Source organism: Aplidium turbinatum, chromosome 2, assembly GCF_918807975.1.
Source record: "Aplidium turbinatum chromosome 2, kaAplTurb1.1, whole genome shotgun sequence".
Classification (NCBI taxonomy): Eukaryota; Metazoa; Chordata; class Ascidiacea; order Aplousobranchia; family Polyclinidae; genus Aplidium; species Aplidium turbinatum.
This window is the reverse complement of record NC_137473.1, coordinates 16,892,388-16,917,765: the sequence shown is the minus strand read 5'-3', so window position 1 is coordinate 16,917,765 and position 25,378 is coordinate 16,892,388. Positions and strand designations below refer to the sequence as shown.

At 38.2% G+C, this 25,378-nt stretch overlaps 1 protein-coding gene across 1 annotated transcript; it reads left to right on the top strand.

Annotated features, from left to right (window-relative positions):
* The first annotated feature begins 860 nt into the window (after window positions 1-860).
* LOC145765426 (cytochrome c oxidase subunit 6C-like) lies at window positions 861-12,585 on the top strand. The gene is made up of 3 exons (XM_082577248.1): window positions 861-1,059; window positions 2,476-2,623; window positions 12,456-12,585. Exons 1-2 carry the CDS (start codon window positions 904-906, stop codon window positions 2,602-2,604), a joined length of 285 nt encoding a protein of 94 aa, XP_082433374.1. The 5' UTR covers window positions 861-903; the 3' UTR covers window positions 2,605-2,623; window positions 12,456-12,585.
* The last annotated feature ends 12,793 nt before the right edge of the window (window positions 12,586-25,378 follow it).

Here is a 25,378-nt window from a genome sequence, read left to right as displayed (position 1 = left end):
TATGAGAAGTTGTTTTTTGGACTACATTTCATTGGGGTCAAATGTCCGGACATTCTTCGAGCAGCCACTTGATTGTAGAGTCCTCCAGCGTTGACAGGCCAACTGCCCTTGGAGGAGTAAACGTCGGGCAGTGGTAGAGGATGTGATCTGCTGTCTGTTCCTCTGCACCACAGTTGCATGCCGCAGATGTTGATAGGCCCCATTTGTGCATCAAGGAAGCGAAACGCCCCACACCCATGCGGAGGCAATTTAATCATACCCAGGCAGGTCGGTTGAGATCCTTTCCTGGTGGCATGGGTCCAGCGTCGGGAACGAAGGTGTGGAGTCTGGAGGTGTTGTCTGTCCACTCCTCTTGCTAGGTATTGGCGATCCAAGATGAGGCACTGGTGTTGTGCTCCAGCAAGGATTGTGCTTGAGCGACAAAGGGGCTTCTCAATTTGAGGCGTTTCTTTATTACCAATCTGGTGATATGGTCCTGCAATTCCGGACAACGATTCTATTGCAGGATGTCAGCCAGACTTCAACAACGCTAAGTGATTATTTTAGCATTGTTGCAAGATAATTCTATTTACTTATGTGCTATTTGTATTTTGGCCTCCAAGCACGCAGATTTGCTGCCAGAAAAAAACATTAGTTTTAAGGCCTGATACAGTAACATTTACTTTTTTTTTGATGTATATACAACTTATATATATATGTTCTCAGTTTATATATACGTAGTATATATAACGTATACAACGTATATATATATAGCCTAATTTATCAATTCATTTATAAAACTGTTTGTTTTACTCTCTTTTTGCATTCTCTATTGTTAAAGTAACAAAGAATGGCTAATTACTTCATATCTATTTAGAAATTTTAATATTTTCCATCAGTAGTTTTGTAAACTAACCTTGTATCATGTCTGAGATGGCAAAAGCATCTGGGATGTATGCACCTATGGCAAATGGGCCTCTTCCAAAACCAGATGGAATGAGTGGTTATCTTGTCAAGCGTGTCAGACGATTGTCAGTGCCATGTGCTGTTGCTGTTGCTGGAGTATTTGCACTCTCATTTGTAAGTAGTTGTAAAACAAATATCTTATATATTTCTTTGAAATGAACTGAGAACATTGTTTGGGAGTAATTTAAAAGTGTTGTTTATGCATGAAAACATTGTAAATTCAATATTTTGTTGGATGCTTTTGGAATTTTCTTTTGATAACATAAAAATTGTCATATTTACTATGAAACTTACTGCTGAAAAACTACGACTTCATTTTAGACTGTCACAACACTTTTCATAACTAAGTAAGATACCTATTTAATACCTATAGATAGTTTTTCAAGATAGGTTCTTGCATTTGCAAAGAAACTTGTTCAGTGCTAAAACTTTAGTAAAACAAAGCCAAGGCCCAAGACAACACTGAAATTGAACAAACAAGTCAGTGTAGGGGAGACCGGGGATAGCTCGGACAATTTTTCGAAAACGGCCCATATTTTTTTTAAATTACACAGCAAGTTTGTAAATTTTATTTTGTTGTAAACCGTAAAGCTTTGCCGAAAAAGGGTAGGAGTATCGTTTGTTTCAGCAAACAAGAAGTGCTTATAAAAAGCATAATCTCTACGGTCCTCAAATGTCCGAAGTCACCCCGGTATTGGGGTAATTTCGAACATGCCTGGGGTCATCTCGGACAGCAATTTTATGCAGACGTTTTGAGTTGATTTAACAGTTATTACAGAATATTTGTTTTTCTTTTATGTGTCCGAACCATTATGTCTTTAAAATCCAATAAATTATTCAAAAGATTGAAAAATAAGATTTTGTTTAAGCTTAATTTTTTCCTCGGGGATACTTCGGCCATTGTGTCCGAAGTATCCCCGACCACGTGATTACAGGAAAATTAAGAAAATATGGCCACCTGATTAACTGCTGGTCAAAATCATTGCTTGCTTATCTGAGTATTGCTTTCTAACTACTACCTCAATCAGTAAAAGGTTTGTTTTGGTTCACTGCAACAAAATTATGACCTTACTACGCTTACACGTACAATTTTGAAATCTTGTTATCACTGATGAAGTTACTATTTCGACCTCAACTTTCTAAGAAAACTAGACATACTTGCAAACTTTATCCTGATTTGTAATGGAGCCACAAAGCTTTGGTAAACGTGATTTAACAATACTCTACTGTGACGTCAAATGCCTTATCCGAGGTATCCCCGCGTCCGAACTATCCCCGGTCTCCCCTACTGTATTGTATACTGCATTGGTTTCTTTTGGGGTTAAATTCTGGTGTTGTTTCTGGTTATTTGTATAGTGTAAGCTGGTAACTGGAATTGCACACTAGTGCTGTGTCTTGTTTTCAAATTTACATTGCAAACAACATTATAATACTTATTATATATATTTATTTTCTATTGTAAAAAAAATTTGCCTGTCTACACAGTTGTCCCAAGATCACAGCCTAGCTTACATTACGTTTCCTTTTTAGTATGGCACATTCTATCGACGCAAGCAAAAAATTGAAGAATGGATGAGGAACACTGATCCTGATAAGTTGTTTGAAGAGATCAAGGAGTATGGAGTTTTCAAAACTGTAAAAGCTTCCTGGCAAGAATAAAAAGCCCACTTGATCAAAAGTAAGGGTCTGAATGTGATTTGCTATTGATTGAAAGTGTTAATGTGGTTTTGTGTGTGTATTTATGATTGAGAGAGCCGTTAAAATACTAACTAATCCCATGATTATGGGTAGTGGATAAATTCAATTTGAATGTAACAATTTGACTGGTTTTTGGATGGCAGCAGTCAGAACAACTCCTAAATATCCTTAAAAACTAATGAAGTCTGAAATCATGGCCCAAACTCATCCTTACTTTAATACCCAACTCGCCCTAGATTTGCTGTGCTATTGAGTGTTTTTTCAATTAGCTGGCCAATAAATTTAGATTTTTCCATTTCGCCCGAGCATGGCCACTTATCAAGTTGACTTAGTATGGTCATTTTTTCAAATTAGGCCTTAAAATTAGATGTTTGAATTTTTAAATAAATACAGAAATGCTTTTTGTTTTCTTTCTGACAGTGCAGTAATTCTCAAAAAAATTATTTTGAATTGTTTTCTGCAGCGTGTAATCGAGAACATATTTCAATGAAATGCTGCATAATTTTTTTTCTTAATTGCAGATCACTAGATTATTGCATAATAGTTATTTATAAAACATGTTTGAATTCAAACTATCCTTATACCCAGTAGCGTAGCCAGGAATTTTGAAAGGGGGGGGGGGGTTTGATGACCCAGCGGCGGGGGTCCAGAAAATTTTGAAAAATTAATTTGAATTTGGTGCATTCTGAGAGCATTTTCAACAAGAATGTGAGTATGAATATTCCTGTAAAATGGTGCTGTCCGGTGGCATAGCAAAAGTATAAGATCATGTTTTCTTCGGCATTTTTCAGAAATAAAGCTAAGTCTCTATGTTTTCTTGTTGCTAATTCCTGTCTGAGATGTTTGGTATTGGCAAAACTCGGTCTTTTAATGCAGTTTCGTTTAAAATTAGGCAACATTTTTAGACTGAAAACATCATTCTCAATATCGTGACGTCACATGTGTGCCAAAGGGGGGGGTTGGGGGTTGTAAACCCCCCCCCCTTGGCTACGCCACTGCTTATACCGGTAGATAAAGTGCGATGAGGAAGAGCTAACAGGCCTCGAAATTCACGGCGGACATGTCCTCCGTCACAGCATGTGATGTCCGCGGAAAGTACCATCTAGATCAGAGGTGACGAACCTGCGGCCCGCGGGCCGCATGCGGCCCGTCAAAGAATTTTGTGCGGCTCGCGATACAATTTGACAATCGCTTTATGCATAAAAGACAAAAGACATCTCAAAGCTGTTTTATGCCTTTACTGGTAGGCTACACCTTTCCTTTGCTATTTTCTTGCCCTAAAGTCCAGTTGTTCCCAACCAGGGGAGACTTACCCACTAGGGGGGAATTTTGCAATTTTCAAGGGGGAATTTGGTTTTAGGATTGTAAACCTTTTTAAGCCTAGTAAGTTGGCCTAGATTAGAGCGTTAAAGAGGAAATTGTTATTAGATTAACTCCCGATTATTTAAGCAACTGTGCACTGACAATCTGACATGGATGCAATCCATCAAGTAGGCCTACTTCTGTTTCATGCAAATACTAGATGGCTTTCATGAGGAAACGTAACTAAACGAGTGTTTGAGCTCATAGACGAGTTTAAATTATTTTTTGACTTTTAAATAAAATTGGAATTTGTTTCATTGCTGAATGGTGACAGATGGATTAGATTTCTTTCTTATTTGGTTGATATGTTTGGTCTATTGAATAAACTAAATCTGAAAATGCAAGGGAAAAACACCAATATACGGTAGGTATTCAATTGCCATCTCCGTTTAAAGCAGATTGCTCATCAACTTGGGTTATCTGTATCCATGAGCCATTGACATATTGATACCGTGGGAGTTTACAAACTGTAGGCTACTGCTTTCATGCTGGCTCAAGGAAGGTTGGAAGAGAGTGATTGATTTATGTCATCGTCGTTAGGAGACTGTCTTAAGGTACAAGAAGGCTCTGCTGCCCTGGTCGCGATGGGATTACGTTTTATCTGGCCTCTACCTTTCGACCAGCCTGGTTTGGGTGGCCCTTCCATGAGCAGATGCCAGTACCGCTCAGCATTTAAAGATGCTTTGGGAGTTTTCACCAGCAAGCTTGATAATAATTGAAAGAGAAAAGTTACAATGAACAATTAAACATGTTCCCATGTTTAAAGAATTATCATTGGTGCTGGTTGTTGATGGCAAAGAACAAGTTCTTCCAGAGTTGGAAAACGAATTGATTTTGCAACATCTCACAGCAATAGAACTGGAATTCATTCGATATTTTCTTAAAATTTATGACGATGAGCTTGATTTAATACGAAATTCATTCACATTGTTGATGAAAAAACTTCTCGATAAATTGCAGGATGAATTTTTAGAACTCAAAACGGATTCTTGCGCAAGAGACTTATTCAGAAAGATATCAATTACTGGATTTTGGCCATTGATGCGTAATTCCTCTCCCAAAGTGGCAGAGAAAGCTACTCGAAGTATCCTTCCGTTTGCTTCCACTTTTCTATGCGAATCAGGTTCTTCAACTCTTGCAAATGAAAACAAAACAAAGAAACAGATTAGACGTGGAGAATGATAATCGTTGTGCTCTTTCAAATACTCTTCCACGACATTCATGAGTTATCGAAACAAAAAAATCACAAGATTCACACAGACTGTTACATGCATTGACTCTTAGGGTTTTGAATGCCTATTCTTTGAATAAAATACTTTTCAGCTACGTTCATCTTTAATTAAATTATTTTAGTTTGAAAAGGAATATTACAGGCTAAAAAGCTTATTACTAGTGAAAGTTTAGTTTATCTTCCAAAACTTAGATTAAAATATTAATGTAAACGAGTTTTTAACAAACTAAATTTATAGGGGGGGGGGGATTTAGATTTGAATATCGACTAAAAAGGTCCACCGGATAAAAACTGTTGGGAACCACTGCCCTAAACACTAACTTTCAGGGTTTAAAGTTAGTAAATAGGAAAGCTATAAGGTAAAGCTGTGAAAACACTATTCACCTTGTATTTTTTGGTCGATTCCAATCTATGACGTCATGGAATTTTGACGATTAAAAAGTTGTGTGGCCCGATAACTCATGTGTAATTGACAAAGTGGCCCGCGACAGCAAAAAGGTTCGTCACCCCTGATCTAGATTCAAGATCGGTCGTATTTGTCCGCCGAGAAATAACACAGGAACGAGCGATACAAATCGTCATTGCATAGCACGAATAATTGTTGCGAGAATATAATTTCCTGCGCATTCTAGTGCGCATCTAGAAAATGTTAATACTGTATCCCTTAGCTTCCATTCAAGGAGGAAAACTTACGATTTTTACGTTGCTTCAACAATTGATGACATTGAATCAGCGTAACAAAAGTGAATTCTTCACTAAGAATCGATGGGAGTACTTCTGCACTAATTACAGGCAACTTAGTTCAAGTTTTACGTCACAATGTCTGGCTTTGATCTCCGAGTTAGGAGTAATATTGATGGCAAGGTTGGTTACAAAATTAGATGATTCCAATAGGCTATTACAGCAAGATGCAGCAAAATTTGTTAAGTTTTGGTATAACTGTAAGAAAGAAAAGGCTCAGGGAAAACTCTAGAAGTGAGAATGAGGGCGATGAACCTACTTGCTCTTCGACACTTTCGCTCACATGACACGCAAAAATAAACCTAAAGAAAGAAGCCTGTAAAACTTTGCACAGCAGAAATTAGTAGCGTTAGTGTGGGAGTTTTCCGACTCGGGTCCAGAGCATTGTGACGCAAGAAACTGCACGACCTCGTTCGGTGGAAGTTAATCAGTTATGCGGCGTATTAAGCGGCTACAGGGCGCTTTGACTCTTCAAGCGCACGTCGTTGGTCTGATGAAAGCCTTTCAGAGTAACTTCGCTGAAATTTTACAAAGCCTTCCAAACCGTAGCTATAATTCTCAAATGGCGAAGAATTATCAAAATAAAGTGATTAAAGCAAGCATGACGATCGACGTTAAAACTCGTGTGTCCGCCGTGAGACTTAGTTTGTCCGCCGAGGTAGCTGCTCAGACCGGACACGTTTGTCCGCCGTCAACAAAAACGAATTTCGAGGCCTGGCTAATATGATTTTATGAAACATTTAAAATGTCTTCTCTTATGACTGTCAATTTTAGTTCCAGCCATAGTGAAACATTTTGCAATCAGTAGCGAATCGAGAGAAAATTGTAGGGAAGGGCAACCAGTGTATAGCAAAGTGTGGCAGATGGCCTGGGGGCTACTTTGGCTTCGTTTTTGTCACTTTTTATGTATTTTAAGGCCCAATTGCGTGTTTTTTTTTCTACGTATTTATCAAATTAAAATTGGATTTCTGTAGCAGTTTGAGTTACAAGGTTTGAATTAAAAGTAGAATTAAATTTCAAACAGTTCTTACGATCACAGAAAAATTTCAATAATAATTTGATTGCTCACAAAGTTGTGCAGTTATGGACTTATGGTGTCATAATTTTTCAATAAAAATTTGAAAATCGTTCCAAAGTGTGCACCAGCAAAGACATGCGTGTCTGCTAATGCCAGAGCCTAAAGCTGCTGGTTTGTTTAGTACGAGTTTGAATGAGCAAAAAAAGTTGTGAAAGTGTTAATTTTTTTTTGAGCACGTAATCAAGTACCCCCTGGATCCGCTACTGTGAAAAACAGTCAGCATTGATATGCAAAATTTGCAGTGAACAGTACAAAATTGTTACGTTTTAGTCCGACGCTGTGCATAAAATCTGGCAACTCTTATCTGCACTGAAAAGAAAAACGGATAAACTAAAAATTGGGGAAGCTTATTCTGTCGCAAAAACAAAAAAATGATAAAAATGTTCCCTCAAAAAAATCCTGCGTAGGGCACTGGTTAGTTGTTGAAGGTTTGTTTTGAAGACTGTGATATGCGTCCTTGAGTTGCCAATTTGGGGTAGAAAAGCAATGTTTTGTTATTGTATGATACTGTGACTTTATTCCGAGTCGACATTTTTTAAATTAATGACAAATTACCTGAAGCTTAGATCAGAGAACTATGTTACTTGGTTGCGTTCACTTAAATAGCGTTTATCGATGCTCAGTATGTGTAGAACCCTGTGTTCTACGTAGCAAGCGATTTCACCTATTGAAATCTCTCGCCAAACCCGAACAGCTAAGATAAGACGATGCGGCTTTCTTAAGGTGCGTCTACACGACGACTGTTTTCTTGCTTAAGCTAGCCAAACTTCTTGTTTCTTTAAGTTAATCGCAGTTTGTGCCGCTTACTTTTAAGAAAATGGGCGAGTAAGCGAGCCGTCGAGAAAAAATACGCTCCAGAGCGAAAAACTGGGCGCTTAAGTGAGTTCTCTTGCTTAGAAATGTTTTTCCCGCCAAAATCTCAGGTCTCCTCTCAGCTCAGTATCCAGACAGGGCAGGGCGGTATCGTTAAAGGATTTCGTTAAGTTTTGATCCCAACCCGTTCTTATTAATGTGGCGGGCTGAACTGGCGGTGACCGTACTCGAAATAGCCCATAGAAAGCACAATATTTTCCAATTTCAAATCCAAAACAGGATCTCAGCAGAAAACCATTGCCATTGTACACTGGGTCATAAAAATAGCGGAAGAATGATCTTGCTGGTTGTTACCAGTCACCCACGCTGACACGAAATTCTGTTTCCAACATTTCAACCTCACTGAGGTGTCTGAATGCTTCAATAAGCAGTAAATTGCGGGTTTGCATCCTTCGCTTTTTGCAGCATTTTTTACACAACTTCTGGGAAGCCATGACTGAAAGACTGCAACAACTTCAAATGGTTAAAGAACAGTCAGTTGCTTGGTCTACTCTGCTGTACTTTAGCGCGAACTGCTATGCTTTGGCGCGAACTTTTTAAAACGTGACGTCATTGGGGATTAGATACTCACGTGACCGCGATTCAAGCGAGCAAAATCTTCGTCGAGGTTGCCAGTGTAGACGAAACGAGCTTAATCACTAGCTTAAGCAAGAATTTTTAAGCAAGAACACTTTCTCGTGTAGACGCACCTTTAGGCAATTGGGTCGCTAATCTTCTCGTCTGCAGGTGCCAAGCGAAATGCTCTCAAGTGATTTCTATTAAAATATCCAACGTCTCCACTCAAATAGACAATGCACTTCCAATAGACAAATTCGAGACAAACAACGTATCAAATTATGATTGAAAGATAATTAAAAAGAAATATAAAGAGATTTCGAATAGTTGTGGCAAACACCTACAACGAGCTTAAATCTGAAAGATAGTACAAATCTATTACTGTTTATATTCATGCCATAAATGAAGCTGCACTAAAAGTACGAATACATGCTATGCTCACATCAAGCTACTAAACTGGTCAAATAAATTGGACGAAGGATGGAAAGCGCTTTCGACTGGACAATTGTGCGCTTAGGAAGCAGTGGCCCATATCATACTAAATACATAGAAGTTACGTTGGACATCAAAACACAGACATCATAGCGAGAGAGAAAGAAAGTCGCTGTCCTATGACTCCACATGATTCAACGCCGCGGCGCCGCCACTCTGGCGACAAATGTAAACCTAAACATGACGTTGTCAGGACGAATATTTACGCAATATCTACTTAACATTAAAATCAGAGGGAAAGCATTACAACCGGCCCGAACCGACGATGTGTTTGTAACATACCGGCCCCAAAATGATGATGAGAATTCTCATTTTCTTATAACAAACACAAACATACACAGTTTATACAAATGCGAACATACACAAATAAATTGCAACTTTGACCTCAAGAGTTGCCAGGAAAGTTAACATAATTATGATGTAGCGTTGTCACGATTGCAGTTCGGAGTTTGCACTTTACACGCCTTCCAAAAGACACAATTTGCAAATGTCCCCCTGTAAAGTCGAATCTGCCGTGCGCACACGGGCTCGTCGAACGAAACCGTCCTTGTCAGGAAGTACCTCTTCAATAATGCCTTTGGGCCAAAGGCCACGTCTACAAGTGTTGTCGACCACAAAAACCAAGTCTCCTACCGATATATTTCTGACTGGTTGAAGCCATTTCCGCCGCCTTTGTAGCAAAGAGAGATATTCCTTCAACCACCTCTTCCAGAATTGGTCAGCCAGCAATTTTTTCTTTAGTCCAACCAACCTTTTCTCCGCCATAGAACGGTTGTATGGCAGCTTAACATTATCGGTTTTCCATGGTAAGCCTATAGAGAAGCGTCCCTCTTCCCTTTTAATGGTATCCTGCATGATGCTCAGTGCTCGTCTAGCTTCTGCAGAGTAAGTTGTGATGTCACTATACTGATCTTCTACAAATTCTTTTTCAAACATTCTTTGCTTTTGGACATGTAGATCCTCCGGTTGAGACGTTACAAAATTTACAAAACAACCTGTGTCACGATTCTGTCCACCAGGAAGCGACTCGCGACCAACCAGAGCCCAGCCAAGTCCAGTCTTCACTGCTCTTGACTGATCTACTCCTCCTTTCCGGATTTCGTGAATAGATCATGCACTTCTTGCGCACCGGCCCCGATCAGCATATCCACTTCATCTCTATGAAACGATGGCATGGTTCTCTTGGGTGCATCAAAACCATCGCGAATGGTAGTTGCCACGAGATGCATGGCTTGCATCAAACAATTGTCCGTGTTCTGCCCTCGAGGTTGATACTCTGTCTCCGGCCCCGTGACCTCACACGGACTGTATTGTAACACCTGAGCAACTGGAGCATCCTGACTTGACTTTTCCAACATTGGAGGTATGAAACCTTTAGCCAGAAATTGCTCACAATCTAACGAAAACTGAGGAGGGTGCGAAAACCCCGGGGGTGGTCTAGTAGATACTTCGCACTCAGCCGGGCTGATAGGTATCGACAGGTTGAGTGCACTACCATTATCCTTCAACTCAGCAAGGCGGATGGAAGGAGTTGGCTGAGGTTGTGGACGTTTTTCCAGTTCCGAGTTTCCATAAAAAACAGACTGAGTTGAGTCTGGATGGAAAACATCCTCAAAAACTGGGTCATCAGGTTGTTCTTCAACATTAATGGGGGAATTTGATCTCAGAGACTTCAGTTCCTCTTCGATCTTGCTTGTCTCGATCTCATACTCTAAGGCTTCATTCTTGGCGGCAAGCCTTTGTTCTTCTTCTTCTATTGCTCGCAACGCTTTCTTTCTTTGCATGAGCAGTTCTAGAGCCTTTTTCTTCTGGAGAAGTTCGACCTCTTTGGCGGCTCTTCTGCTGCTGCTTGCACTGGACGAGCTCGATGATGTTCTGGGCATCATAAATTTTAAAGGAATATCACGACGTCTTATTCAAATAGAATGTGAACGAACTTGAGTCCTGTACTCACGTTGTTGAAATAATGTGATAGACTGTTGAAAACAATTCAACCTTTATTCGAAATAATGTAGAACCCTGTGTTCTACGTAGCAAGCGATTTCACCTATTGAAATCTCTCGCCAAACCCGAACAGCTAAGATAAGACGATGCGGCTTTCTTAGGCAATTGGGTCGCTAATCTTCTCGTCTGTAGGTGCCAAGCGAAATGCTCTCAAGTGATTTCTATTAAAATATCCAACGTCTCCACTCAAATAGACAATGCACTTCCAATAGACAAATTCGAGACAAACAACGTATCAAATTATGATTGAAAGATAATTAAAAAGAAATATAAAGAGATTTCGAATAGTTGTGGCAAACACCTACAACGAGCTTAAATCTGAAAGATAGTACAAATCTATTACTGTTTATATTCATGCCATAAATGAAGCTGCACTAAAAGTACGAATACATGCTATGCTCACATCAAGCTACTAAACTGGTCAAATAAATTGGACGAAGGATGGAAAGCGCTTTCGACTGGACAATTGTGCGCTTAGGAAGCAGTGGCCCATATCATACTAAATACATAGAAGTTACGTTGGACATCAAAACACAGACATCATAGCGAGAGAGAAAGAAAGTCGCTGTCCTATGACTCCACATGATTCAACGCCGCGGCGCCGCCACTCTGGCGACAAATGTAAACCTAAACATGACGTTGTCAGGACGAATATTTACGCAATATCTACTTAACATTAAAATCAGAGGGAAAGCATTACAACCGGCCCGAACCGACGATGTGTTTGTAACAGTATGTTTGTCTGAAAGACAAGAGTTTCATATTTGATATAAATGAGGTAGTTCAATCACAGCTTTTTGCAACAACGTTTCGTGTCGTTTCATTGCTATTAGGCTCACTGACTACGTGATTTATTTCGTGGAAACATTTACCTTCGGACTGAGAAACCTGTTCGGAAGCTTAATCATGGCATAGCCTACGTGTAGAGGTTTTGAAGTTTAACTGCAAACATAAGCTTGGTCACAAATTTCCTGTTGAAGTTTGACACGAGACTCGATTAAAAGTATACCACGTTGTTCTGACCAAACATCTTCTCAGTAGGTTTACTCTAAGAGTTTAAAGTCTTCCTTCAGGTCGCCATAGGTCTTGCAAACAAATTTTAAACTGACTATCCTGTTTCGGTCTTAATCACCTGATGACGTTTGAGTTTTATCGCTTCTACCTTTTTGTATACCTCTGCTATGCTTGGCAGATGTTGTTTTTTGCTGTGATCGTCGCCGGTCAGAAATAAGAACAAACTAAACTGAACACTCCACATAGTTAGAGCCTAAATCAAAACGGTGGCCCAATACAAAGTGAACCAACGCCCAGATTTCGTTCTTCCTCTGTCAGAGAATAAAACTACCGTAGATTAAAAATTTGCAACATCTATGTGTGGCACTAGATACCTAGCATTGTGTATATTAGCATGCGGTAAACATTTTTAGATTCACGTTTCCCAATGTCAAATTCTAAACATCATTGTTTTTGTTTCAGGTGTTGAGTGATTGTCAAAAGTTTATTGATGTAACCGGCACCTACCCATGCTCCATGGAACGTTTAATTTGTACTCATGTAAATGACTTGAATGTGTGTTTTCCTTAAATGATTAAACTTTACTCCTTTCGCCATGAGTTTTTTCTTTACTTTCAAAAATGACACAATGAAAAAGAGGGCAAACGACTTAGAATTCAACAATCGGGAAACTTCACTCTACAAGTATGCTGAAGTTACCAGGAATAACATACCAAGGCTTTGTCAGTCCGAGAATAAACATTCAAAACCAAACCAAAGAATTGCTTGGGCCTGCCTTAGTCCAGTAAAATAAACTTCATTTCTCCCACAGTTGCGTTTCAAGTCGGCTTTTATATAAAAGTACTTTTTTTTGTCATTGTTATTTATCATAAGCGTGATTTGGACTAGAAAAAGTGCTAATATAGCCATGATAAGCGACACATGTAACCCTCTCCGCACAGTAATGAACGGCAAAGCCATGCAAGTTAAGGGGTGTGTGATTTGACATATTTGGTACAAGTCTATCACGTAACCTACAAAACCCAAAAATATACAAAACAACGTCAGTTCTATTCCTGGTTTCTAGCGATTGAGACAGGAAGCCAGCAAGAAATGTGGACAAAAAAGACAAATTACTGTAGGCCACGGGTCACCAACTGGCGGGCCGCCTGTGGCCCGCCAAGCTGTTATGTCCGGCCCGCGGAAGGTATTAGCGTACAAGTATAACCAAAAATACTTTCCTTGAGGAGTTAAAGAGCATGAAGGCAAAAAATACTTTCTGGGAGGCATAGTTTCGCTTTACTTACGATTCCACCGACCGACCGATCAGATTGTAGTTCTAGGTGCGGGTCGCTTAAAGTTATTCCAATGCGATGTCCAACCACACTGTCCCAGTCGGAATGGCCCGTTTCGGTGAGTCCGATCCCTTAACGGGGGATTTTTCAATTTTTTTTTTAAATTATCGGGTACCGTAGCCTAATCATTATTGCCGTTTTAGGGGTTTGGGGTTAGGATTAGGGGTTAGAGGTTAGAAACTCACCGAATAGTAGCAGACCCGTCCCAGTGGTTGAATAAAACGTCTGTTTTCGAAATTGTCTGTCAGCATAGGGTTGCTTATTTTAAGTTTGTAAATGTCATGTAAACACTAGTGTGCGTTTCACGTTATTGTGTTTCATATTAAGCAGTGTTCCCTTTATGCAAGTTGTTGTTGGCAAAATAGGTCGGTCTGCCAACTCAATTTATAATAAATTGGCAAAACATTATGTATAAATTTAAAGAATTTTTCTGGTTGTAATACGAAAATATTTAGCTTAGTACTGCAAAATGTTGTTAATCAACAATTCTTGCCATGCTGATAACTGATAAGCACCGCAAGTGACAATTGTCTAATACAGTATAATCAAAGAAAGACGATTTTAGAGATTCTCACAGAAAGAATGAAAAACCAATTCATTGCTTTTTTAGAGAGAACACTGTTCATGAGTTAAGATGGAAACGTTTTTTTGGTGATTTCCACAAGCGTTTGTTTCATAGTGCCTGGTTTCTTTCTCCCTATTATTGGAACCTATTTTTCGCTGATATGTTTGCAGGTCACTATTGTTCCCTGTATTGCAATGTGTCAAACATTTCCTTGTTTACTGAATCTGTTAGTTACAAGATATCTTTTGTGAAGCGAAATGACGACACCAATCTTGCTTGGTGATGAATATTCTCATGAAACCGCTCGCCTCGCTATAAGTGCGCAAAACAAGTGGCCTCGTTTATTAGGCATTGTCAAAGAAGTCAAAAGTGTTGTTAAAGGAGTTAGGCCTGGCCAGGCGCGGATTTATGGGGGGCCCAAGGGGCCCGCCCCCCCCCCGAAATTTTGTGAGAAATTGTTGAATGGTTTGATGTGCTTCTAAACAGCTGATATTAGTCCCACAGCGGACTTACAACCCCCTTTGGCACGCGTGTGACGTCACGATATTGAGAATGATGCTTTCAGTCTCCATGTCTCTAAAATAAAGTTTGCCTAGTTTTAAGCGAAACTGCATTAAAAGAGCGATTTTTGCCAATACCAAACATTCAAACATCTCAGCCAGGAATTACTGTAGCAACAAGAAAATATAGAAACTTAGCTTTATTACCGAAAAAATACCGAAGAAAACATGATCTTATCCTTTTGCTATGCCACCGGACAGCACCATTTTACAGGAATATTTATACCCATATTTTTGTTGAAAATGCTCTCAGAATGCACCAAATTCAAAGTAATTTTTCAAAATTACAGCCAGACGCCCGGCCGTCGAACCCCCCCAAATTTCTGGCTACGCCACTGATTGTTCATATCTGTTTTATCTTTTTCTTACTTCTTAATTCATTTTCAATTTTTCTGGCCCCCCCAAAAAAAAATCCTAAGATCCGCGCCTGGGCCTGGCAGTAGCGTTGTTCGACTAATTTTTTTTGCTGCGGTATTCTAAGATAAATTTTAACAACATGTAACGCTGGGTACGAAATGTGTTCTTTTCTAGCATAAGAGTCAACTTACCTAAAATTTTATTAGTGCGGCCCGCCACAGCTCTCCTTAGTGCTAAAGTGGCCCGCATGCAAAAAAGGTTGGTGACCCCTTCTGTAGGCTATAGCCTGCATTAGACCTGGTCAACATGTGACCTACTTGGAGAACCTCCCACGAAATAGTAATAATAATAATGTTATGGTTTTATTTATTGTCGCTCTACAACAGCTAAGGTCTTTTAGCGACAGGGCTCATTTTTAATTTATATCAGGTTTACGATGTTATCACATTATTACCCGACTCATTCTCACTGCGCTATGCAGGATAGAACACAATCGGTACCGTTTTTAAAGTCTTCGGTTTGACCCGACCTGGAATCGATCTCAGATCTACCAGCACCAGAGCCGAAGGCGAAACCACTCGGCCACTGAGCTGGTCCCCCGAAATAGTGTCAAAAAGCCTATTTTACCTAAGACACAGCCAAGTGCTCTCAAGAAATGTAAAACCACCATCGATCAGGCGCTTTTGCCACTCAGCCTAGAGGCAGTAATCCCAGCCAACAAAGTAGGCTAGCATTTTTTACATTGATTTAACAGCTGCAGACATTGAGTCGATGTAAAAAGACTGATTTGATGGCTCGGGTTATTCCAAGATAGCTTTTTTTTTAAATCAACTGAAGAAAATGTATCTGCAGTCACCAGTCAGTAGGCTAGAGCAGCGGTTTCTTTTTTTTCACGGACCAGTTTTAAAATGAAAATAGCCACGCGGATCAGCGATAAGAAAAACGAGTTTGACATCTAGCCTATATCGGTGTATAATTTTTTATAGCCTTTTAAACACACTTTTTCAGCAAGATTTTTAAAATAAAATAGACAATGTCGAGATCGAAAAAAAGTAAGTTTGTATTTGTGAAGTCACGGTTATTTTCCCCAGAGAATAGCCGCGACCTGATGGGCAACATTGAGTGCTTCGCCGAGACAATTGCGCCTTTTTTCAACATAGAACAACTCATTCAGCATAGTGGTGGTAGAGCAGACAATTCAAGTGGAATCATCTCAGTGTAGATCGGGTGTTTAACATTGGACAGCCCGCACCGCTATACGATCTTAAGCTTCTTTTATGCTACAATGCGTTTGCTTCCATTTCGAATTATTTCTTGTGGTGACACTCTCTTCGTTTGGAGGAAAAATTGTCTTCACCTTTGTCTCGTTTGGATGTGCTCGGGTCTCCTGGACCCAAATTGCCCTCTTAATGACCTAACGTTAGCTAATGACGCAATATTTCAACTCAAATCTTTAAACAACTATGTTAACGATAGTCGCTATGCGATTGTTTTTACCTATAAGGCGGTGACCAGGAAAGAAAGTTGCTGTGGTTAAGTGGCGCCAAAGAGCTAAATAACTACGACAGATTTCGGGTAGGGATGCATTGTTGCTATCACTGCAGTCAGTGGCATTGACAGAGGGTTCTAGGGGGTACTTTTGGACCCTAGCCCATTAACTTTTCCAAGGGGCCCGGGGACTTGAAAAAACACATTTTCTTTGAACATAGTGCTTTTTTATTAGAACTGTCTTCATTGGGAGCCCGAAGATCTGATTGGAACCAGGCCCTAATTATCCTCTCAACGGCCCTGACTGTATGCCTACATATTTTTATATTATAATGTCACCTGAATTTCTATCCACTAGTTAATTATTACCAACCGGATGTGGACTGAATTTTTATGGAATGCAATAGAAACCCACTAAACAAAACCAAAATTTATCAAATATTCTGACGAGTGGTTTCAAGAATTTTTTTTACTATGGAAGAGTTGCCGGGTGATTAATTCCATGATGTTGACAATATTAAGCAAATTACAGGACTAAAGGGATGCTGAAATTTCTAATAAAAACAAAGGTAAAAAATTTAAAAGGGAGGTCACACCTGATCAATCTGGTAATAGTTAATTCCAACTTAAATTTGTTACAGTAAGAAAATCAGTGTCAATGGAGACAAACTCTATTCTTTCTGAACAAATGCTTCGAACCACTTTTCAACAAATCAACTGAATCATCTGCAGATGATCATTGAAGAAAGATATTCCCAAACCAGTCACCAAGGCCAGGGCCGGATTAAGGCGGGGGCTGATGGGGCTGCAGCCCCAGGCCTACCAAAAAAATAGGCCCACCGATAACAACTTACTAAGAGCAACTGACATGCTTATTGTCAATTTGTCATGATCTAAAGAATAAAGGACGAGAATTATACAACGAATGCTAACTGTGTAAACCAGTGGTTCTTAACAAGGGGGCATTCCTCCCCAGGGGGCGTCAGCTAATTTCCAAGGGAGGTGCGAGCCCAAACTGTTAATTTAATTGAGTTACGGTCGTGCATAAGGGAACGGTTTCATAAAACTAGTCGGGCACTGCAGGATGGCAAAACTACTTTGAATAAGGCAACAAATTTTCTTCTTGATCTCCATGACTTTGTTCTAACATCAAGATCCCAATTTCAAGAATTCGAAGAAAAGGGTAGCGTATTAAGCGGCTGTCATCATTATATTAAAAAAATTTCAAGAAAGGAGAGAAGAAAAGTATGCTTGGATAGCGGAGGTGGATCTGAAGACACATCACTTGATCCATCGAGCAGATTCAAAGTTAACTCATATTTGCCAAACATTGCCCAAATTATTTTGTGTATGAAATCCCGAATTGCAGCATACGATCGTCTTCAAATAATATTTTCGTTTCTGGCGGAATTAAACACCATGTCTAACTGAAACATTGAAGAGAGTGCAAAAACATTGCTTCACAATTATCCAGATGATCTAGAAGAATCACTGCCTGGAGAAATGATTCATTTTTCTTCACTGCTAAAACAACACGATTTTAACAGCGAATGCAGGAAAGAAACTCAAATGTTTAGATTTATCAATGAAAATGAGTTTATGTATGCATTTGCTAACGTATCTGTTGTAGGCTACTAAGAATGTATCTTTGTCTGATGAATTCTAATTGTTCAGGTGAGCGCTCATTTTCAGTGCTTAAAAGAGTAAAGAATCAACTGCGTTCATCCATGGGCCAGAAAAGGTTGCATTCCTTAGCTCTACTCTGCATTGAAAACAAAATTTTGGAAAAAAATATACACCCATGATGTTGTTATCAGCTTTGCTTTGTTTAAATCCAGAAAACATGTCATTTGAATGTGTTCAATAAGTAAATACTGTAGTTCGGGTATAATTTTTGTTATTTCATTTTAATTGTGATTGGTACAATAAGGGGAATGAAATATAATGTAGGCCTCAGATTACCATATCGCCCCAGGTCCATCAAAACTTTAATCCGGCCCTGACCAAGGCGAGTTGTTTCCATTACGCAAGTTGCCTGAGTAGAACGTATCAAGCATCCTTGGCATATAACTATAAGTTATATTTGTTATATGATATAGCCTATAACAAATTTATGTTGTTTCACAAGTTTACCGCATTTTTAATTTTTCATTTATGTTAATTTTTGTTTATCACAATATTTCCTAACAGCAACACAACCAGCTTAATTGCAGTGACAGTTTATTTTTAAGCTTATAAAAATTATTTTTAAGCTTTATTTTTATTCTAGTAAATGTTGAGGAGAATGGTCGCGCCTCCCGGAAATAATTGTTGGTTTAAACTTGGTTTGTAGCGTTTGATTAACAGCGCTTCCTGAATTTTGCGTCAAATTTTCCTTTGCGTCAAATTTTAAATGAGTCAGTAGAGAATTTTTGATCTGTGCAAAAAGAAGACTCCATGATATGGTCTTTGATGGCACTTTTCTTTAAGTTTCTAAAGTTCAGATGCTTCCGTACTCTCGTGGTCAAATGTCTGGTGGACATACCGAATTTACCGATGTACATCAATGCCGAATCACACGGACATGTAAAACTGTATACGATATTGGAGCAGAGAGACGAAGGCGTCTGGGACTTTAGTTAAAAATACGAACTAATTTTAAATGTTTTGTAAATAGGAAAAACGTCCACAGTCAGGTAGCTAGTTACCTTCAAAGAGTTGAAATTTATTGCACTTTTATAAATATTTGCAGATTCCTGATAAGCGCTTAAGTTAAGCCGAAAACGTTTGACTGTTAAAACTATTTGTAAATATGTAAAATATATTGTTACATGGCCACGATTGTTATAATGTTCAACCCTGTTGTGTTGTTGTGTCAGGCCTGTTTTTGGTACAAAAAAGCAAACTCTCTCCCGAAATTATAATATAAAAATAGTATGTCTAATGAAAGGTTAGTCAACTTCACATTAACGAAATGTTTGGTCACTCACAATTTTCCACCTTGAGTGGCTGAACCGATTCAATTTAAAGTGTTCCCGACTTAAGCGCAGTGATCCATTGCTTCAAATTAAACAAGATCTCAGCAAAGTTTACTTCTTTTACTTTGTTGTAGGTTTAAAAGCATTTAAATTAGCATTTATCATCACAAAATCACCACAAGCTGGATGTGCACAGTCAAGCGCCTCACTGTCGCCAGCATTGGTTTGTTCTTATCTTGACCCAGGTGCATTGACGCCTGATTGTCTGGTCCAACCTGCCGAACATACAACATACCGCGCATTTAGCTCAAACAGCTTCAGAAACTTTCGCTTTGGGAGTTTCTTTAATTGTTTTCTAACGTTTTTTGTCATTTCTTTAACGTAATTTTGTGTGATTAGCTCTCAAGTTGGTTTTGTTGACAAAACCAGCTGGCGCCAAGCTGCCTACAAAGCCAACATGTAATGGGATAACTCTCTCTTGCACGTGTTGAAACAGAGCAATATGAGGAATAGGAAAACTCCACAAGATAAGAAAGAAACAACATATGATGCTTCTTGACGCTCTAAAAAGAAACTAAAGTTTGAGTTGTTAAGAAAAAAATGGTACTCTGATTTGCCGGGTATAAATTGGGTGGATCGAGCTATCTTTCTCATATGCTAACTTTTGAGAGAAACGAAAAAGAGTTATTGAATATTTGCGAAGGACTTTTGCTTCAAACACAAAATGAAATCTTCGATCAGTGCTAAGAATTCCTCGATCAAACTTAACAAGACCACGAAGACTTCTGCTTCTATTTGTCGCCGAAGCAATGAAGATTTTAGAGTTAGTGAACTCTTGAGCAAACTGCAATCCGTTTTGCCTGAATCTACAACCAGGGAAGATTTGTCAACGCTGGATATTATGCAAAATGCTATCAATTACATTCAAGATCTCAACGAATTATTGTCTGAATCGACTGAGTCACTAGCCTCTGATGACGAAAAAGAAAACCAAGACTCTTGCTACCAAGCTGAGGTCTTCTCAGACCACAAAGTTTTCTCCAGCGGGGAAAAGGCTCACTTCATCCCGCCGTGTCAGAACGGCGGTTTCCATTCCACGCCTGTCTGCTGAATGCGAAACGGATTATGTACGACAACCAAGCATTCTGCGATTCAAATATCGAAAAGGTTGAAGAGATGATTTGTCAGCCACGGTGAAGATGTTCCAATGAGCTGACAAGGGTCGAAACATCGAGGAGGAGATATTGGAAAACGTGAAAGATGAGCGAAGAACTTCATAGCAAACCACTTTGTTATCACTGGCACTATTGTACCACGCATAGTGCAAAAACTTTTGATTGCGTACAAAAGTATTCCATCGAACAACACTGTTTTTGTGTGAAACAAGTTATTGTGAGATTGTATTGTTTACGCAATTATGATGGTGCTCCAACTGTACGATTAAAAACCGTATTACAAAAGTGATTGTTGTAGTCTTTCTGTAGTTTTTCAGTCCGCGTCGGCAGTTAAGTAAAATTACTGTATTCTCAATACTCGCGACAGGGCTCAGAATAACCAGAAATAGGATTTCAATAAGTTAAACTTAAAACCGTATTAAATCACATCAAGTTAGACGAATTCCAAAAAATTTTGTGCAGCAAGGTTATTTAAAGCCAACACAAGTGGCAAACTAGGATGATAGGGTGCTTCAACTGAAGTGCTTTGTAAATCGAGAAACTTAGGAGGCAGTATCTCGTAAATTCAATGAAATCCGCATCGTGTCATATTCGAAAATTTGCCAATTGAAGTGTTGCAAGACAAACATTTTCTTAAAAAAAATGAATCCAAATATGAAATCAAACCTTTTTTGCGTTGACTCAACGTAGGCAAACCGAAAACATGACGGACTCCGTCTCAAAAACTCAATGAAATGATTTCATTCTTTTATTTCTATGATGTTGTTGAAAGACAATTTGCTTCAATTTTTTGGAGCAAATACTTTTCAAATTACTTTTTGGAGCAAATACTATCAATATCTAAACTTTTCACATTGACCCTAGGTGTAAGCCAAACACAACATAAATTTGTCAATGTTTTCATGATGACAGAATTCGTGTTCTCGTCTTCAAAAGTCAGTAACCATTTACAATGATGGTCTGTCTTCTAAACAACCGCAAGTCTAAGACCTAGGCCTAATTGTTTTTTCCGTTTTCATGTTTCGGCAGTCGCCATGTCAAGTTTAACCCCACACATCATTAAGCTATAAACTGAAGTTTTTAACACAGTGATACCAAATAAAGGACATTTTAACACAATTTGGAGAATTTGTGAAAGAGGTAAAGACGTTTTTTCTGCTTTAGAAAACAAGTGCTTTTTATATATTTGGAGTTACCAATGGCTTCTACTACACCAGAAAATGTGCACAAACTTGGGAAACGCTGCACTGTATTAGAGAGATTTTGGAGTGTTCTTAAGATAATTACTAATGGGCTTTGCATAAGTTTTAAGTTTTTCAAAGCTTGCTCTAAACACAAAGTTTCGGGCAGGCTATATATTGTCTGCAAATACAGTTTTGAAATAAGTGTAGGTCAATCAAGCATGGCATTGAAGTTTATCTCTGATCATAAAAAGTTCAATTAAAACAGAAAAAAATCTAAACTTTGTTGAGTGTGGACACAGTTCCTTAAAAAAATAGATTAACATTTCTTTAAAATTCGTTTGAAACCACAATTTGGCGAAATTTTGTGAAAGGTTTTACTTTCTGGCGTTGATAATACTTTATAGAAATATAAAGACGCTACTTTAACAACGTTAAATTACAGGTGCAAACAGCAAATAAATCCTCAATTTGATCAAATTTTCAATGGCTGGCTGCATTTGAAGCACTGTATTTCCAAGCACGTTTCAAATCATAAAAACATCTGTAGAAAACATTTTTGTATTTTATTGTCAAAAAGAACAGATCAAAATAATAACTAAGCAAAAAGTTAGTCTCTATGAAATGTATGCAAAATAACGAATTCGACTTCGTATCCACTTGATAGTTGACACCCTATTCAGTAAGGCCAACTTTGCCAGCCTGATAATAAAACAAGAAATAAGGAGAAAAAGAAGAGAAAAGTGAGAATGACGTTTTCTTGCAAACAAAACCCCAGACTTGCTGGCGTCTGGATACACCTGGGTTTACATTTACACATGTGCACAAAGTTGATTGCTACGCCCTTACAAAACAGATGCGATTTTGAAGTATTTTCAGAGTAACTCAATACAAAACCACAATGAAGCCAAATGAACATCCATTTATTACGTGTACTTGTAATATTTTATTTTGAATACCAACCTTTTTTTCTACACCTGGATGTCATCAATATAAGAAAGGTTTAATTTTCAAGAAGAAATCCTTTGAAAACAGAAATATTTGATTTGATTTAGTTTTCTATTACTATGTCAAAATGAATCTACCAAAACACAAACGCTTTTATCTTTTGTCCTTGTTTCTAAACTAAGCAGATTTAGAATAGCAAATTAAGTAAATTAGGCAATTTAGTTCAAGCAAATCAGTTTGTCTTTAGCATGGGCATGTGATTTGACAGATTCTTCCATAATGAACTTTAACACAGTTGCTCACAGAAAAGCTAAGTAATGGCCGCACTTCTAAATGACCCACGCTTGCGGGTGACACTTTTGTTTGAACTTAAAATGTAGAATGTATGTTTGAAGCTTTTTTTACGGCCAAGTTAACAACAGAATTGATTTTAAAAAACATAAAGACCACAGCTAATTGCCTTAATTGTAAAACTGGCCTATATACAATACAAAAAACGCAATTTTTGCTAAATAACTTTTTGATGGTTTCATAGCCGCCACTAAGACGGGGTATGTACAGAAATATAGGCAGTAAAGAGGTGAATACGCCAATTGAACCCTTAGACTACCAGGCGCCCGAGTACACTTGCAGATCAATTTGAGAAAACAAAAACTTTGAAGTGCAGCGGTCTGTGTCATTTCTAGAGAGGGCCTAAGAATAAAAGAAAACACGAAAAAAGTCCACACTCACAAAACTCTGACGTTGTTTCGGTCCTAACATCAAGCAAAATCTGTCGGTGTTTCTCTTATAGGATTAGACTACTAAAAATTTGTGCTATTAGCGAACAACAATCTATAATTACATACAAGATAATTAACACAACACATATTCTGAAATTAAATTTAATTGTCTTCAACTGCAGAACTTTTGGTTCTGACTGCATGTGTCTATTTTTCGTTATTCATTATAATTGGGCTTTTATGCAGCATATTGAAATCCAATTTAGTGCCCTTCCTCAACGTAGTTATGACAAAAGCTTTTAACCTTATTATAAATATTCAACATTCGTTTATAAATGATACTTTCAATAATACCAGTGCTTTTATAACAGGTTTAACAGTTACCTAGCTTCAGATGGCACAATATCAAATAGCCTAAAATAACTTTTCAAAATATATCTTAAGTGAAGAAAAATGTTATATTTGTTAAGTAACCCAAAAAGTCGCCTACGCTTCATTACGTTTGTATTTCACTTTTATTATTTAGCACGAATTTATATTTTTAGGCTTTTCGACAATTTTAAAAGCAGTTTAGTGTTGGCCATCTAATAAACTGGATTCTTTATTGCAAATTTTATGTAACTTAGTAAAAATTACAGTTAGCAATAAATTTAGCTAATTTGTCCATTTATGGAAGAAGAGATACCATTCGGCATTCTGGTAAAGGTCACGTGAAAGTTCTGTAAAACAAATATGAAACCACAACCTTGTTATGATGATTTATGAGTCTTTTGGGAGTTATCTGTGTTCAATCTGGCCGTTAGCCTAAGGGACCTACTGTTTCAACCGTGGGAAAACCATAGTGTCTTGACCAAAGCCATAAAACAAACTTAGAAAACGGGCAGGTGGAAAGCGTGTGAGAACATTCACTGTCTTGCGAGTGTCATTGTAAAGCGCGCGACATAAACGGTTAAAAATTCAAAAGCAAGCGCTGTCTCAAATCTGTTTGCTGTCATCATGTTTTCCGCACCAGATTTGCGAGTTATGGTTACGCATGAAATGTGATTAACATACAAACAAAAACGACATATCAATCAAATCTCAAATTAACTATTTTTAGCGACCTTTCTTCAGGCATTTATTTGAATTTTTTTAGAGAAGGTTAGTTTTCCTGTGCCACAGACAAACAAGGCAGAACAACACAACAGGGTTGAGTATTGTAAGAATATACCACACATTTTTACAAACAATTTGAACAGTCGAACCTTTTCAGCTTAACCTATACCCTCAGCAGGAATCCGAAAATATTTCTAACAAATGCAATAAATTTTAACTTCTTAAACGTAACTAGCTAACTGACTAAACAGAACATTGTTGCAATTTATAGAATAAAATTTCACAAAAACATAGCCTACATAGTTAATTTTGCTTATCAGTTATCACTGTCAAGTGTCAATATCTACAACGGACTGAGATTTTATTACATGAGTTGATCTTACAATGCACGAATAGCTGCATGCTGTGAGATGCTATGTCAGGTTGCTTTTATCACTAAAAAGATGATTACAGTTGGATTCATCCACGTTTCAGGATACCATTTTGCGTTAAATTTTTTTGTTCAATCAAACAGCAATTTTAAAATCACAATTTCGTAAATGCAAGTAGGTTATTAAAAAATGTGTTAGAAATCCGATTGATTAAATTTAAAAAAGGACCAATTTTTCACAAACAGAAAACAGATAAGTTTTCACATGACGCGATAAATGGTCCAATAGCGATTATCGATTTATTTACTAAGCTGGATATGCAGCGGTTTATCAGTGATCATTGCAAATACGTCTCTGTGGACGAACGCTATTGAAACAAGCAGACACGAGTGGCAGATATTATTAATTGTTCTCCCCGCATACCTGGCTCGGGTAAGCGTGGGAAAGTCAGCTGATATTTGAACGAGGCAGCTGTTGGGCGAATGGGAAAGTCAGCGCACAAGCGCGTTTGTTTTTTGTGTTTGTTTTTACATTTTTATTTCTGGTCAGATTATCACAGATTTTGAATATCTGCTCGTGCCGATATGTTTCGACGATCTGGTCATTATGCATAATCGTGCAAGCTTTTTTTT

Bases quoted from the DNA above. Each gene is read 5' to 3' on its own strand.
- LOC145765426 (XM_082577248.1), top strand. From the start codon at position 904: ATGTCTGAGATGGCAAAAGCATCTGGGATGTATGCACCTATGGCAAAT. The intron at 1,060-2,475 runs GTAAGTAGTTGT...TTTCCTTTTTAG, and splicing joins GAGTATTTGCACTCTCATTT to TATGGCACATTCTATCGACG.